Genomic DNA, 17,530 nt, shown 5'->3' on the forward strand with positions numbered 1-17,530 from the left:
CAGGCGGGGCGTCACGGGCCCGCTGCGGTCGGTGGAGCGCGGAGGACGCGTCGGAAGCATGTTCCGGCTGCTGCGCTGGCGTCTGGGCCGAACCCTGCTGCGTGCCGCGGGCCGCCGGTGCGGAGGCTGCACGGCGCGCCTGCTGCCCGAGCGGGCGGGCGACACGGGGCCGGGCGCCGGGGGCCTGCGGAGCCGAGGCGCGCCGGCGCGGGGCCAGGGACTGCTGCCGCTGTTAGCAGGTGAGCGGCGCGCTCCCGGGCGGGGCCGGCCGGGCGGCGGGCCGGGCGGCGGCGGCGGGGGCGCGGGCCGGTCCCGGTGACCTCTGCGCCGCTTCTTGCAGCGTTCGCCTGGTTCGCTCGGCCCACCGTGGCGCGGGAGCCGCCGGAAGAGGAGGACGCGGCAGACGAGGCGGAGGCCGAGATCATCCGGCTCCTGAAGCGAGCCAAGGTGAGGGGGCTCGGTCGGGCGTGCGCGCTCTCCGCTCCTCTTCCCCGGGGCCGGGGATGGATTGGCCCCAGGTGGAAGGTTGGGCTCCGTCCAGGCTAGTCGGGGGGTGGGGGTGGGGGTGGCTCCTGCGGCAAAATCGCTGCAGTCGTGAGTGCAGGTGGAGACGGCACCCTCACATTTCTCTTTCGTCCAGACGTACTGATGATTGGAGATGTTTGGCGGGGGTGGTGTTAATCAGCTAACCAGCCTAGCCGAAATGACATTTCGTGCACAGTGTACGCTTGACGCCCCGAAGATGCAGTTTAGTGTTGTTTATATCTCTTGGTTCGCGTCTAAATCTGTTTCTCCGCACTAGTTTTTATTTTCTATTCAGGTTTAGTTCATCTCTTCCAGTGGGTTCAATATCGGCTTAATGCCATTGGTGTTCACATACTGCAGTGTGCCATTCACATGCTGTCTCTGTTGTGATGCCCCAGCTACCTCAGACTTAGCACGCTCCGAACTAAGAACTTACTCTTAAATGCCTGCCCCCAGATATGTTCCTAAAGTCTTTACCAACGGAAAAACCAGCCTGAAAAAAATCATAGTGGTTCTTGAAGTGCGTTGTTGTTGATTAGTCCCAGTTACACAGCAATAATCACAGTGCCATCAAAATCAAAACACTTCTCAACCCCGCCTCCATTTCCCCCGGTTTCTCCCACAGTGGTCCTGTTCTCTTGCCCCACCGTATTCTCCGTGCAGCAACCGGAGGGATGTTTTGAGAATGTAAACCAGAGCATAGTGCCTTCTTGCCTGATAATTGAGTGACTTCTCACCCTGTTGTGAGGAAGCACAAACCTGTCATGGGCTGCAGGACTGGAAGTGATCTCAGCCAGTTGTCTCACCCTCCTGTGGCAGTAACTCTGTGACTCACTGTCCTTCCTTGCATTTCTTCTGAGGAACCGTTCTTTCCAGCCTATAGGAGCTTCACTCTTTATCTCCGTTGGGGTCATCCTTCTGTCCATTTTGTTATTTGGACACATAATTCTAGTTCTCCTTACCTCATTTTTACTCTCATTTTCTTGACCGGTTCCCTGATTTCATTAGATGAGATCCCCTTGTTATTCCTTTTTGGTGTTTTTCTTCATGGCTTTTCTCATGAGTTTTACTTAAGCCTACTTGTTCTACATGGTCCCTTATAATCTGCAGGAAGAGGAAAAGAAAGTGAAAGGCAAGCAGCGTCCTTGTAAAGTAAATACAGTGTCAGGTGAGGTGGCACACACCTTGGACCGCAGCACTCAGGAGGCAGAGGCAGGCAGATCTCTGTATGGTTGAAGTCAGCCTGGTCTCTGTCTCAGGAGGAGGAAAAAACTAAGAGATTGCTCGCCTTCCTTCTGTCTGGTCTGTTAGTCAAAACTTTGTTGTTACATGAGCACACCTAGATGCAAGGAGGCTGGTCTCCCTGTCCATCTCTGTCAGCGTGGTCCCTGGACATGGTGGGGATTCAGAAAATAGACATGAGCCAATAACTCCCTTACCCACATGACGATTATGTCTACTCTGGAGCAGTGTGCACCCCTGCCCTCCTTACCGTTCATTTACTGTTTTCTTTGTCTTCTCTTTTTAGTTGAGCATCATGAAAGATGAGCCAGAAGCAGCGGAGCTAATTTTGCATGATGCTCTTCGCCTTGCGTATCAGAGTGACAACAAGAAAGCCATCTCTTACACTTACGACTTGGTAACTCCTCTGACCAGTTTGAGCTCTTGATGAGGAAGGGTGGATGCTGACAGAGTGCTCCTCCTAGTTTATCTTCCTGACTCTCAAGATGTCCCGAAGGAAGGTTTTTGTTTTCTATTGGTTTTGGTTTTTGTATCCTCTACGGAGTCACTTGTAATTTCAGACCAGAAAGAAACAGCTGTCTTAGTGTTTTTCTCTTCAGTGATGAGTAGATCGAGGTTTAGTTTGCTTTCAACAGAAAGTATAAAGTAAGTTCTGTGCTTCCCTCATTATTGCTGTATTGAGCTTACAGAAGATTGACTGGTGACAGAGTTTCTCTGATTTGAACTTTTTTTTTAAGATTGTGAAAACAGGAAAGAATCTTTCACTTAAAGGTTTTTTAAATCTGTGTGAATTGCAGTGCTCTGAATTGAACAGCTATTTATAATTTGTTTTCAGATGGCCAACTTAGCATTTATCCGAGGGCAACTTGAAAATGTAAGTCAATCACTCTGTAATATCTTGAATTGGTAACTTCTGAAGGGAACTGTAACAGTAAGGGTATGTTATTCCTCAAAAAGGTCCCCAAAGCACAGTGACTCAAGATACAGGTGTGTTTCTCTTTAATTGATTAGCCCCTGGGTAGGCTGAAGAGTAAAAGCAGATTAGGCATCTCTGTTGTGTGGTTCATCTTAAGGTATGTCTTCATCTGCGTGAGTGAGCTGACTCATGCAGCCTGAGGGAAGGGAAAAGGGGAGAATTCGAGGCAAGCAGCATCCTTGTGAAATGTCTTAAAGGTGTTGACATTCTCTGCCTGTTACTATTAGCCAGAACTTAAATCTGTGGTATGATCACACCTAATTGTAAGGAAAGCTGATTCAAAAATGGAGGATATTTTAAAAACTTGATAGGGTGAATATTAGGGGACAGTTTGCAGTCTGTCACATTGGTTCAGGTGATTATTCTTTTGAAGTTAGTTTCCACTCATCACAGGGTACTTTAAGGTACAGAGAAGATGTGAGGTCCTGATCTTTTGGTCCCTTTATAAGAGTTTCAGTGTTCCCTATATTTGTGTGTGTGTGTGTGTGTGTGTGTGTGTGTGTGTGTGTGTGTGTTGTGTGTGTTCATGCATGCACATTAGATTGATACTTACAAACAAGGGTCATATATAGATGGTTTAAAAAATCCTTATGCTTTTAGGCAGAACAACTTTTTAAAGCAACCATGAGCTACCTGCTTGGAGGAGGTATGAAACAGGTAAGCTATTATTGCCTCCGCGTTGAAGCCGTTAACAAAAACTCTCTTAGTGAGTGTTTCTGTGGCTCTAATAAACACCATGGGCAAAAGAAACTTAGGGAGGAAAGGGTTTGTTTCATCTTAAACTTTCTGGGGATAGTCCATCACTGAGGGAAGTCTGGGCAGGAACTCCAGGCAGGAACCTGGAAGTAGGAACTGAAGCAGAGGACATGGAGAAATGCTTCTGACTGGCTTGCTTTCTGAGGCTCAGCCTGCTTTCTTATACCACCCACAGTGGGCTGGACATGCCCACATCAGTCATTAACCAGTAAAATGCCCCGCAGACTTCTTTACATACAGTCTGATGGAGGCATTTTTCTCAATTGAGGTTCCTCTTTTCAGATAACTGTAGCTTGTGTCTAGTTGACCAAAAAACCAACCAGGATACCCTGTCGCCCCAGGCCTAACACATAGGTGCTTTGACCAAAAAAGTGGTTATTTCACCCTTAGGCCTGTAAAAAATGACTAGTATTTTAGATTCTGAGTGATGATTGCCAAAGAATTCATAGTTGGTTAATTCCTTTAAAGGAAGAAATACTGGCTGTGAGGCCAAATTCGGTAGAGAAGTTGGAAATACTCCATAAGAAAATTTTACTTCTCATGAAATTCCTTTTTTTTTTTTTTGGTACCAACAGGAAGACAATGCGATTATTGAAATCTCTCTGAAGCTGGCCAGTATCTATGCTGCTCAGAATAAGTAAGTATGATCAGAATATAGATGTGGTAGTAACCAGGTAGTAGAGTGATGAGCAGAACATTCAGACCTTGGGGTTTTATAGAATCTTAAATTTACCTGTCAATCATCCAGGTCTCCAAAAAATGGAGTGTCACACTCAGGGTTGCATTTCTCATCTTTGTAGTTTGGAGGCCTTTCTGGTTTCCCTCCTTCTGTTTCTGTTTCCCTGAGCAGAACACAGCCCTCATCCCTGTAACTGCACTGAGAGCTAGTCAGATACTTGATTCTTGCTTGAAATGAGAAGGGAAGTGGAGTGAGACCTGTAGTTAACTCTTCCTAGATGCTAAGGGGACAGTGTAAAAAGTACCAGAGCATAATAGACGTGAAGAAACCACTCAGCTGCTACCAGCCAAAGAGGAAGTTAGGTATGAGGTTAAATGGTGAGGATCACTCTTGGGTTATCTCTGGCTCAGCTTACTATCCATTCTGGGAAATAAGTGCTGTCTCAGTTAGGTTTTCTTTTGTTGTGTTAAAACATGACCAAAAGCAACTTGGGAAGGAAAGGGTTTATTTGGCATGTATATATGGAGGAAAACCAAGGCAGGAACTCAAAATGGACAGGAACCTGGAGGCAGGAACTTAGGCAGAGGCCATGGAGGAATGCTGCTTACTACTGCTTTGCTTGGCCTGAATTCTTAGAGCACCCAAGACCATCAGTCCAGGGTGGTGCCATCCACATCAGTCACTAAGAAAATGCCCCACATGTTCATCTACAACCCACTTAATGGAGGCATTTTCTCAGTTGAGGTTCCCTCCTCTTAGATGACTCGAGCTTGTGTCACGTTGTCATAAAGGGAACCAGCACAAGTGGCGGTACGTGGAATTAGATGTTTTGTTTCAGTGTCTTCAGAGCATGTGGAAATAATCATTGGTAGGATTTTGGAGGAGATATAGCCAGCAGCAGGGGGAAGTCTGTATATGGAAGTTAGGAATTAGGTTTAAAAATAGTAGATAAGGTCTTTTTTTGTTTTGTTTTTAATTCATTTTAGAGACAGGGCTTCTTTATGTTGCCCTGGCTATCCTGGAACTCACTATGTAGACCAGGCTGGCCTCAAACTCATACTTGTCTCTGCTTCCTGAGTGCTGGGATTAAAGGTGTGTACCATCACAAGTGACCCTAAATTCTTGTAAAGAAGAAAAGGCCCATCAGCTAAATGGAAGGCTTTAGGAAACAGTTTAAATGTTGCCAAAAGCTAGAAACCCATGAGGCCTTAAGGACCTTTGTCTTAGGTTTCTTTTGCTCTGATAAAATACAGTCTATTGAGGGAAGCCAAAGCAGAGAGTTAAGGCAGGAACTGAAGCAGAAACCTTGGAGGAGTGATGCCTACTGGCTTGCTTTTCTTGGCTCGCTCCGTTTGATTTCTTATATACCCCAGACTGTTTGCCTTGGGTAACACTACCCACAGCGGGCTGGGCCCTGCCGTGTCCATTGTCGATCAAGAAAATGCCCCCTCCCTCCCCGACACACACACAAATTTGCTTACAGGATAATCTAATGGGACATTTCCTCAGCTGAGAGTCCTTCCTTAATTCTAGATTGTGTCGTAGTGACAAAAAAAATAGACAGCATGATTGACCCCTCATCTCCTTGACACAGACACACATCACTGTTCACATGGAACCTTTTCTAGTGCACTTGTCCCCAAGAAGTCATGTTAATGTTATTGTCACAAAATAAAACACTCTTTTTAGAGACAGGGTCAGCCCTAGCTGTTCTGGTACTCACTGTGTAGACCAGGCTGGCCTCTGCTATCTGAGTGCTGGAATTAAAGGTGTGTATTGTCACGCCTGGCCTAAAACATAACATAACTTTAAAAATTGTACAGTCTTAAAAAAAAATTCAAATGCTTTCAAATTCAGCCACTTTAAAATATCCAACTGTAGATTTTCTGTAAAACCAAAGTAAGTTACATACTGTCTATTCTAAGGGAAGAACCAGGGCACAGTTATGATCAAATCAAAGCAAAGCCCAGTTCTTCTCAGAAGTATAAATAGCTGTTACATCTGAGACTCAAGGTCTGGTCTCTAAAGGGTTGGGTAGCTCCAGCTCTTGCCCGCTCCATACACAGCGTATAGGCTTGGGTCAGCGCCGCTCCACACTTGTCCTGTGATAGTAATCTCCGGTAAGCTGGGGTCTTCGCTGCAACTGAGGCTGCGCTTTCACCATGTGCAGGGACTCCACCCTTGCCATGCAGGGCCAGAGCTGTTACCCATGACCCTTCCATGCCTTCAGAACCAGTACTGGGTGACTCTTACCAGGTTTGGACCACAGCTTCCATGTGTTGACCCTCAGGAAACAGCTCCAGAGTATTTCACCTCAGTGATACTGGTAGTAAAGTCCCCCTAGTGTCTCAGCTTTGACTGAGTGCCATTGACTGTTCTGCAGAGCAAAGGCTTCCCTTCATGGGAATGGTGCTGGTCTTTTGTTAATCACAGCTAATTCTTCAGCTCCAGCTGATGAGAAACCACAGTTGTTTTTTTTTTGGTTCTTCTAGACAGGATTTCTCCGTGTAATTTTGGTACCTGTCCTGGATCTCACGCTGTAGACCAGGCTGGCCTCGAACTCACAGACATCCACCTGGCTCTGCTGGGATTAAAGGCGTGTGCCACTACCATCTAGTGAAATCACAGATTCTTACTACAAAAAAGCATCCAGACGGCCCTGACAGTCCTTGTTTCCCTCTGAAACGTCCCAGGTCAGGCCTCATTTGTCTGCATCTCTTTAGTATTCCTATCTTCCGTGCCACCACAACAGCCTGGTAAGTTCCGAGCGTTGAGTGGCTTTCCAGACTGAAGGTTCAGGGTCCTTCCAGTTGCCCCAAAACAATGTGATCAGGTCTGTCAGCCACACCTCATGGTCCTGGTACCAACTTAGGTCTTAGTCAGGGTTGCTTTTGCTATAATCAAACACCGCCACCAAAAGTGACTTGGGGAGGAATGGGTTTGTTTTATTTTATAACTGTTGAGTCACACAGTATCACTGAAAGAAGTCATGGCCGAAACTCAGAGCAGAAACCTGGAGGAACACTGCTTACTGGTTTGCTCCTTTCGGCTTGCTCAGTTTGCTTTCTTAGATACTTATCTATCTATCTATCTATCTATCTATCTATCTATCTATCTATCTATCTATCTATCTTATGTAGGCACCACCCATATCAATCATCAGTCAAGAAAATGTCCCACATGTTGGCCTCCAAAGCCGGTATAAGGGCACTGTTTCAGCGGTTCCTTCATCTTCGCTGTCTTTCCCTTGATTCTAGATGACAGAACGGTACCCGGCACAGCCTTTCATTTGTCTCTAGGTAGAGTTCGAGGGGGGGCACAGAGGATGTAAATCAGGAGCATCTCTAGAGTTCTATTTTGGAAGTGGGTTTAGAGAGAGAAGTAAGGCCGGTTTCCTTTAGATTTTTAGCTGCTGCAGAGGTAAATGCCCGAGATTTGATGTCACGTCAACCTGGATGCAATTCAAAAAAGTAGCTCTTTGCAGTAGAGGTCCCAACTCTAACCTCTGTTCTAGTCAACAACTCCATTTTGTCAGCCTTCTTAGTTTCTCTGAATGTTGATTGGGTAGATAGGCTGGAACTTCTGTGGGACTTTGACTTCGAGTCTTTCTGGGTTTTGAGATGGGGGCTTGTTCTGTAACATAGGCTAGCCTGGATTACAGACATAAAACACAACATAGCTCTTGACTTAAATCTTGAGTTTCAAGTTTGGCTGGTGCCAGAGAACATTGCAGTTGTGGCTACTCTTGATAGTAGCATCCTACAGATCTAGATGTTAATGATGTCTCAGTTCCTCTGACAAGTAGAAGTTCAAAGCAAATAAATGATGAATGCTGAAAACTAAGAAAGATTCATAAGTCAAAAGCTTTTACAGTATCTATTAACAATTAGTACTCAAGTTGCTTTACTTTTTTCACTTTGTTAAGGGAAGCATGAGATAAGAAAACACTGACTGAGTGTTGGGGTGTAGCTCAGGGTTGGAGTGCTTGCCTAGCATATTTGAGGCCCTGGGTACTTCAGGAAAAGGCAGGGAGTTGTTTGTAGACCTTTTCCTTGGACAGCATCTTGAGGTAGCCTCTCTTACCATGGGGCTGGAGGCGTTTCTTCTACCAAGGTTTGGGACTGGAGAAGGAAGAAGATGCTTTATTCTGAGAATAAAGCAGAACAGTGGCTCATCAGATCCTTCCTGGCAAAGCACTAGAGGATAAAGCATGAACTTCACAATGACACTTGTGGTAAGAAAGTAGAGCCAGTGTGAAAGCAAGAACAAGAATGTTCCTTTGCATCTCTGTAGAAGCTATCCAGCATCGATCTGGGTGCTTGTGTGTCTCCTCAGTTCATCTCAGAGCCCAGGACTGTCATCAAGCTCTCCCATATCATAGCTAGTATTTTTTCCATAGAATAAATGTCAAATAAGTCAAAACACAGCTTGAGAGAAATGTTCTGCCCCCAGAGTTTCCCAGAAGTGCATGATGGCAACAATTGGGAACCTCTGGGCCTGGAGTCTGAGCCTCAGGGTGGGGCTTTGCCATGTGGAGAGACAGACTTGAAACTCTATAATGGGAGATGATGAAAGACTAGGGGTTATACAGCAGTGAAAATGTTGGCAGCATCCCTTAATTAAATAAATGACTTAAAAGCAAACAAACTTTGGGGAAATGCAGATTGACAGCCCAGAGATACAAACTTCCCCCTATTGATAATGCTTAGACCAGAGCTCTAATTATGAGGGTAAAGAGGAGTTTGAGAGAAGGTGAGCACAGCTGATTGATTGTTGATACTTGTTTCCAGACAGGAATTCGCCCTTGCTGGCTATGAGTTCTGCATTGCAACTCTAGAGGAAAAAATTGAAAGAGAAAAGGAATTAGCAGAAGATGTTATGTCAGGTAGGAAAATTGACTTGTCTAGGTGTTGGGTTTTCTCCACAAAGGTTTCCATTGCTGGATGTTCATTAAGGGAAAGAGCCCATGTTGTGGGAGGGCAAATTATCCATTCTGGGAAGTAAGTGGCTATGAGGATGCCACTTGAAGTAGGGTGTTTGTTGAAATGACGAGGCCTCTTAGGTGGCAGGTTGATAATTTCTCTGCTAATCTCTGCTACATTTGTAATCTTTGGAAATTGATAAATATAAAGGCAAGTCTTTTCTTTTTGTTCAGTCACTTCTTAAAATATAGCTGAATGGGAGAGCACTTGCCTGCCAGGTACAAATCCCTAAATTAGGGAGAGAAAGAAAATGAATCTAAATATGCAGCAGGTTAAGGAAAAAGAGAAAGTTCATATTCATGCAGGCCATCTGCACTCATGAAGGCTGAGAGCATAGTTGGGTGGGAGGGGAACTTTCAAGTGCTTTTTTTTTTTTTTTTTTTTTTTTTTTTTTTTGAGTTAGGGTTTCATGTAGTCCTGGCTGGCCTGGAGCTTGCTATATAGACCTCTCATTCTGAGATACCACCTGTGTCTGCCTCATGAGGCTCAGATTAAAGGTGTATGCCTCTACACTCAGCTTTTGCTTGGGTTTCTTACTTGATTTGAAGTGCTAGGAATTTACAGATTTCACATTCATGGAGAAACCTGTACGTACTGACTCCATGCCAAGAGGGAGCAAGATGCTAGGAGGCCATGAGACCAAAGCAGAGCTCCTGGGAAGAGTTGTCTGTGCCTTGAAGTCTTCTAATTCTCTGTTGAATGTAGATTTTCTTCACTACCATTCCACAGTGTCTCCAAGTTCTAGCACCGAACTGCCTTACTCATTAGTAGCTTTGATTCATGGGATCAGTGCTGTCTCCTACAGAAAAAAATATCCCTTGACTTCTGGGGCATCTATCTCATTGGTCTTTTCCCTACATCATCCCTATTTCCAGATAGTGGCTGGCCTCTGAGGCCCTCTTTTTCCTCTGGTCATACCCTAGGAAATGTCATGTAGTCCCATAACATTGAACTGTTATATTTATACCTCCCAGCTGGCACCAAGACAGCACTTATGGGTCTAGTCTTATATTTGAGTATACTGTTTAATGGTTTTCCAACATTAGATATGTGCGAAATGGGTCTCTTCATTTCTGCTGCTCAAAAGTTTCTTCACTGGTCAGCCCCAGGTTAGTGACACCAGCATTCACCCAATAGCTTTGGCAGAGAACCTAAGAATTTTCTGTGGTTTCTTCCTTACACCTAGTCTACCAACAAGTTACATTAGATCAACTATGAAAATTCATCCACATTAGACTACATTTCTCACCCTCTTACCCACTGCTTCATGGAGGTCATCATCCTTGTGACCTGCATGCTGATCTCAGTTTTCTTGCTTCCTTCCCTTTACTCCCTCAAATAATCTGTTGTCCACGTAGCAGGCAAACTAATCTTTTACACCCTATTGCTTCGTTATTGCCTTTAGAATGAATTCACAATCCTCACAAGGATCCATGACCTGGCTTCCACCTGCTTCTGTGGCTTCATTATCTTCTCTTCCCTGCCCATTTCACTGGCCACATTGCTTTTTTCCCTGATCTTGCAAATCTCAAGCCCACACCATCTCAAGGCCTTTTCATTCAATATGCCTTTCCCTAGACTGCTCTCTCACTGCCTCACTTCATCAAGTTCAGTGTCTTCCTCAGAGGCCTGTCCTAACACAGGCATCTTTTCCCATTTGGTGTCGTTCAGTCTCTGTCCTTTACCATCCTTGAAGTAGTGTGTTGAAGTGTGGGTGTTATGTGCTTGTGTCTGTATTACCAGTAGAAGTACATTGTTTTGTACAACTCTTTAGTATTTGTCTTCTCTACCAAAGAAATCAAGGTGCCATCTGTTGTATTAAATCCTTAGTGCCCGTAAGAGTGCCTAGCACCTAACGGGCTCAGTAATTACTGAAAGAACACAAAACTTGGCAAAGAGCAGCAAGTAAATAGAGTTCAGTGCAGTTTGGAAGAGCTTGAAGAAGCCCAGAGAAGGTATGCACAAGGCCCAGTCACAGAGTATTAGTCATTCATTGTCTACAACCTTGCCATTGTGCATTGGAATATTTATTACTAGTATTTTTTCCTGCTTTTTTCTCTCTCCTTCCCTCCCCACTCTCTCTCCCCCATTTCCCCTTTTCTTCCTTCCCCCCTTCTCTGTCTCTCTCTCAGAAGGGATATTGCTGTATAGGCCAGACTGGCATCACATTTAAGGTACTCATTCTGCCTCAGCCTCTTCACTAGTGTGAGCCATTGTCAGTGGCCCTTGATTTAATCCCTGTCTGTCTTTCTCACTCACTCTGTCCAGGGTCTCATATATCCCAGGCTGGCCTCAAACTTACTATATAGCCAAGGATGACTTTATATTTCTCATCGTCCTGCCTCCACCTTCTGAGTGCTAGGCTTCTACCATATTGGTTTCTGTTGTCTTGTGGATGGAACTCAGAGCTAGGCAAGCCCTTTACCAAATGATCTGCATTTTTAACTCCTTGATTAAGAGTATAAAACTTAAAAGTATAACTTTATTATAGTCTTTATTCCTTTGTTAAGAGTATAGAGCTTTTTCCAACTCCAAAAATAGTTACTAATTTTCTAAAGAAAATTCTGGAGAACATTATGAAGAAAGTGAAGATAATCCTGTTGCTAAGAAAGAACAGCTGTTTATATTGTAACCCAACTTTTAATAATATACTGTGCAAATATATTTCTGTTATTTCTAGGCAAATTTTTTTTTTTTTTTAACGTGCATTAGTGTTTTGTCATGGGTGTCAGGTCTCCTGAAACTGGAGTTACAGACAGGTGTGAGCTGCAATGTGGGTGCTGGGATTTGAACCTGAGTCCTGGAAGCAGTCAGTGACTTTTAACTGCTGAGCCATCTCTCCAGCCCCACAAAAGAATTCTTGTTGGCTATGCAAGCTGATTTCTTTGTGTGTGTGTGTGTGTGTGTGTGTGTGTGTGTGTGTGTGTGTGTGTGTGTGTGTGTGCTTGCTCATCTATGTGCATGGAAGGGACAGTCTTGGATGTTGTTTCTCAGATGCTGGCCATTGTGTTCTGGGGAGTCAGGTTTACTCACTGGCCTAGAACTTGCCAAGTAGGCTAGGCTGGCTGGTCATCAAGCCTCAGGAATCCCCGTCTCTGCTTCCCTGGTGCTAGTATTACAAGCACATGCCACCATACCTTGCTTTTTAAAATATGAATTCTAGCATGAGACTCTGGCATGGTAAATGATTTACCAAATTCAAGTGTAGTGGCTCATGCCTGCATCTTCAGCATTTGGGGAGCTGAGGCAAGAGTATTACTGTGAGTTTGAGAACAGCTTAGGCTACAGAGTGAGACTCTGTCTTAACAAAGAAAGGGGAATGCTGAGGAGATAGCTTACTCCATAAAATGTTCTCTATGCAAACATTTAGATCCGAGTTCGATCCTCAGAACCTGCTGTGAGCCGCATAAATATGAAGCAGGAACTCAGCTGGCACTGACAAGGATGACCCATTAGAGCCGGGGGCTCTGGTGGAGGTTGACGCCAAAACTCAGGGAGTTTTGACTGTATTCGCTGTTTCCTGCAGTGAATTTCTCGTGTGCCATTGTAGCCTTCCCATCTGATTCTTTTCCCAAGAACTTCTGACGGCGTGATTGATCATTTATTGGGCACAACTCCCCCTATACATTTAGGGTATTTGGATAATGTCCCCAGCTGTGTTGGAAAACAGTCACACAGTCAAGACCTCTTTCCCATAATCAAGTCTTTGTTCCTCTTTCTAGCATAGACTGAGAGTCTGCCTTTCTGTAATTATCTTCCTTAGCAGACATCTGGCCACTGCCATCTCCCAACAAAAGTATTTCATCTGAAACACTTCTCAAACTTCCAAGAACAGCCTGCAGGTAGATGAGTGCTAGTGTGCCCTTAGTTCATGTCGCCTACAGATAAGAGAAGTTAACCCTACTAACCTTAACTCCTTACCTTCACCCCGGTTTTTTAACACAAGACCCTAATTTAAGAGGTTTACTGCTTGCAGTTACCAGGGTGGTGTTCGGCCACCTGCTGGTTACTGAGATACGTAAATATTCCCACTGACCCAAGGAGACAACCGCCAAGGCCAGGGGCATGATAGGTGCCGAGCTTTATTTCTTGTGCAAATTAAGCTGAAATCCTCCTCTAATTCCATAGCCCAAGTGTTATCCTTAGTTCTAAAGATTCCCCCCTTTAGCATTTAACTCAGAACCCAAGTGTTTTTATGAACCAAATGCTACATGTTGTTACGAAGGTTGCCTAGTAACTGAGAACACTTCCCCTGCCCTGCAAGAAAACAGAGCCACCGAGAAGTGGCACCAAAAGGAAAAAAGGACAGTTTGACTTTACTCGTGATTATACTGACATATAGACTCCTAACCTTTTACCTAGCCACTTCTAAGAATATACTCTGAGCTCATGAATTCCTTTTTAGATCCCCTAATTGATTTTAGCCCTTAGTTGACCCTACCAGGGAACTTCCATTAGCCACTTCCCCTTTGGGTTGTAAATGAAAGCTGACAATTACCACTCCTTGTGTGGATCTTATCACCTCCCTCCATGACCCTGAAAACCAAAGAATTAGTGCTTGTAGGTATATATAAACGGGTACCCCCACAGCTTTGACTTAGAAGAATAAAGTGAATGGACTAAAAGAGCTGAATGTACATAGATTCATTCAATATCCCTCAGATTAGATTCTCAGCTGCTTGTAGCACCTCTTCTGGACTCGGGGGAAGAGTTATCTGGGATGGACTCCAATAGCTCTTGTTAAGAATCCATATAAAAAGGCATGATGAAAAGCCCAGTGCTGGGGAGGCAGAGACTGAAGGATCCCTGGGGGTTCCTGGCCAGCTAGCCTAGCTTTGTTGGTGTTTCCTAGGTCCCAGTGAGAGACTTTGTCTCAAAAACAAAGCCCATGAGGAACAACACTGAGGTTAATCTATGGCTTCCACATGCAGGCATACCATTCACATACATGCACCTGGCACATAACACAAAATTTGTGTGTCTTCTGTATGACTAGCCCTGTACCAAAAGGACATTAGTGAAAATGACATTAACAATTGGTCTGGGTTTTTTGTCCTGCATGTTATAGTATAGATACATGTGTAATTACTGAGGAAATCATCATAAAACAATGAGGGTAGGGAGATGGCTCAGCTGATACAGTGCTTGCTTTGCAGGCATGAGAACTTAGGTTCTGTCCCTGCACCCACATCAGAAAGCTGGATGTGGAACAGTTCTCTGGTAATAACAGCAGTGGGGAGCTTGGGACGGGGACCTCTGGGGCTCACTGGCTAGCCAGTCAAGTCTACCCCAGTCCCATGAGCTCTGGACCAGTAAGAGACTGTCTCAAATTAAAGGTTAGCAGTGCTGCCCTCAGTGTTGACAAAACATACACTTCAATTACAAAGTAGCATATGTAGTTTGGAAGAGCTTAATTTTCTATAATACATAGACCCAGGCTGAATGATTTAAAAATTAGGCATATTTTCTCTGGTTGTTTGAGATGTATAAATTTATAGTTCACTTGTGTTTTTCTGCATATTTTACTTTTATAATGAATATGTATTTTTCTTCCAACTTAATTTCTACAGCTCACATTATAGTATTAAAAGTCATACGTATTGTAAGATTTACTTTAGAATAGCATTTCTTTGGCACACCCCAGCCCATCTGTTTTCAACTGAACCAGTTCCTCTTGGCATGTTTTTCTCTGCCTGTGTGTACACATGGATGCTGTGTTCCACGCAGTTGTGAGTGGACGCCAGAAGTCAACCTTGCACCTTGTTGGTGTCTCTGACCTGGAGCTTGCCCATTAGGATCCCCAGGATCCGCCTCTTTCTTCCTTTCCATTTAAGTGAGCTGCATCCCTGGCTTTTCAGATGTGGACTCTGGGGTGGAGTCCTTGGGTTTACATGACAGTGCTTATTAAGCTCTTGTACTTTCATGAAAACATAAAATTATTGTTGCCTAATTTTAAATTTTGGAAGGTGTTGACTTACGGAAAAGTTAAGGTTACAATTTTTAGTTGTGCCTATACATAAACATATAAATAACATTACTTGCTGAGCCAGGTAACATGATTATATAATTTTATTGCCAATTTTATTTTCAACATTTTGTTTTCTTTGGAGTTAACTTGCTTTCTTGTTGATTTAAATTTTTATTTTAAAATAATTTTATTATATTCATTTATTTCTCTCTCTCTCTGTGTGTGTGTGTGTGTGTGTGTGTGTGTGTGTGTGTACACGTGTGTACATGCCAGGCATTCACGTGTGCCACAGTGTGTCTGTGTATGTATAAAGGTCAGTGGACAACTTGTGGGGCTTAGTTCTTGTCTTTGTTGCTTTTCTGTTGCTGTGATAAGACACTATGACAAAGACAATTTACAGAAGAAAGGGTTTATTTGGGGCTTAAGGTTTCAGAGGGTGAGTCCATGATCATGGCGGGGAGCATGGCAGCAGGCAGACATGGTGCTGGAGTTGTAGCTGATTTTGTCATATTAGTTAATCTCTTGTCTAGTAGAAAATTAAGAGCAGTGTTCTCTTTGGATCTTTGGAATTAGAAGAGTTAATGTGTATAAAGCATTCGAGTAGTGACTAATGCATAGTTGCAACTCAGAAGATGTTAACTGCTAGCTTTTATTATTGTGATAAGGCTGTGTGCCCGTTCTTGAAGCACATTAACTTCTGGAACCTTATCAGCTTTATTGACAGAATATATGTGTAGTGAGGCTTATCATTTGTGCTTTTCTTGTGGGGGGTGAGTACCATGGTTGTATGTTTGGGGGTCAGAGGACACCTTGAGTGTCATTCATACCTTGCACTTTGTGGCAGACAGTGTCTCTTACTGTTTGCTCCCACTCGCTGGGCCAGCTGGCCTTGGAGTCCCAGGGTTTTATTATTGTGTATAAGTGAGTCACATAGTTTGTGTTCGCTTTAGGGCATTTTTATGATGTGCCTGATACTTAATGTGTATTTTATTTGTTTTTAAAACAAAATTTTTTTTTTTACTTTGTGTGTGGGTATAAGCTCATGAGTGCAGGTTACTATGGAGACCAGAAGAGGGCTTTGGAACCCTTGGAGCTGGATTTACAGCAGTTGGCAGCTGGGAATTGAACTCTGGACCTCTGTAAGAGCATCTCACGCTCTTAACTGTTGAGCCATCTGTTCAGCCCCAACTTTTATTAATTTTTAATAAATACTGAGTAGCTGTTTTGTGCCGGGCATTGTTTTTGGGTTTGAATTGCAGAAAGTGAGGCAAAGGCCTGTTGCTCGGGGGCACAGTGCCCTGAAGGGTCTTTTTCAACAAGTCAGGCAGGTCACCTGTCACCCAGCTTTACACATTTCATTTTTTCTTCCTGTTCTAACTTACTAAAGAATTTTAGTATTTCTCTTTTTAATTTAGCTAGACTTTACTTGTAAAGTTAACCACTAATTTGTTACAGGAAATTATCATTCAGAACAATTTTCTTCAGAATTTTCTATTTATTAGATGAGTCTTATAAGAGTCAACATTGTTAAATTATATTGAGTATAAATTTGTGGTAGCACAGCTCACATGCTACTTTGATAGAAATTTCCCCTAGTTTTCACATGAATTGACATTTTTCATGTGAATTGCATGAAATCACTTTGGCAGTCCCCAAAGTATGTTATTGGATTTGCATTGTATTTCTGTGTTTTTTGGCATTTACCATCTGGGTAAGTTAGTAGTCTTTACCATCAGCAGTAGCAGAGAGTACCAGCTGAGTTTGATGGGCTGGTGGCTCGTTGAACTCCTGCAGGGTCAGGTTCTTCCCACCTGTGCCGTCACTTCTGTCTGGCTTCCCTCCGCTTCTCTCTGGAAGAGCACTGGCTGCTCTTCTAGAGGACCCATGTTCAATTCCCAACAACCACATGGTGGCTTACAACTGTCTGTAAAAATATCTGGTCCCATTTTCTGGCCTGCAGACAGAACACTGTATAATAATCAATAAATCTTTAAAAAAAAAAAAAAAGACAGAACAGGCCTAGATTTAAGAATGTCAGGATGGTGAACAGGTTAACAGCTCACCTTATAAAGACAGTTGCTGTGGGGCCTGGAGAACTTGATTGGGGTCTGTTTTCCCTTCTCCCCTTTACTTGAGTTCCAGGGATTAGACTCAGGTTGTCTGGTAGTTACAGCAAGTGTTGTTACCTGTTGAGCCGTCTTTGCTGGCCCAGGAGAGTCTTGATGGAGGGATTTGGGATAGCTCATTTTCTGAGCAAGCTTGTGGTGGGGAAGGTTATCTGTGCCTTCAGGGGGATGGATTTCCTTGGAACAGTGTTTAGTCTTCCTTTCTTTCCTTACCTGGGCTCTCCTGGATGTGTTTGTCAGGTTCTTGATCATACACACACCAGCCCTTGGGCCACT

General features: G+C 43.9%; 1 protein-coding gene across 2 annotated transcripts in view; it reads left to right on the plus strand.

Annotated features, from left to right (window-relative positions):
- Positions 1-12: 12 nt before the first annotated feature.
- Positions 13-17,530, plus strand: part of Ttc19 (tetratricopeptide repeat domain 19) — a 33,464-nt gene continuing 15,946 nt past the window's right edge. The window contains exons 1-7 of one of the 2 annotated variants that reach the window (XM_028857113.2): positions 14-239; positions 341-447; positions 2,054-2,164; positions 2,603-2,641; positions 3,344-3,400; positions 4,075-4,136; positions 8,969-9,063. In XM_028857113.2, the coding sequence (XP_028712946.1) occupies positions 59-239; positions 341-447; positions 2,054-2,164; positions 2,603-2,641; positions 3,344-3,400; positions 4,075-4,136; positions 8,969-9,063 (652 nt within the window). In that variant the 5' untranslated portion in view covers positions 14-58. Of the gene's footprint in view, positions 240-340; positions 448-2,053; positions 2,165-2,602; positions 2,642-3,343; positions 3,401-4,074; positions 4,137-8,968; positions 9,064-17,530 lie in introns of both variants that reach the window. The other variant, XM_028857114.2, reaches the window with a different exon arrangement.

The sequence above is a fragment of the Peromyscus leucopus genome, chromosome 8b (genome assembly GCF_004664715.2).
Source record: "Peromyscus leucopus breed LL Stock chromosome 8b, UCI_PerLeu_2.1, whole genome shotgun sequence".
Taxonomy (NCBI): domain Eukaryota; kingdom Metazoa; phylum Chordata; class Mammalia; order Rodentia; family Cricetidae; genus Peromyscus; species Peromyscus leucopus.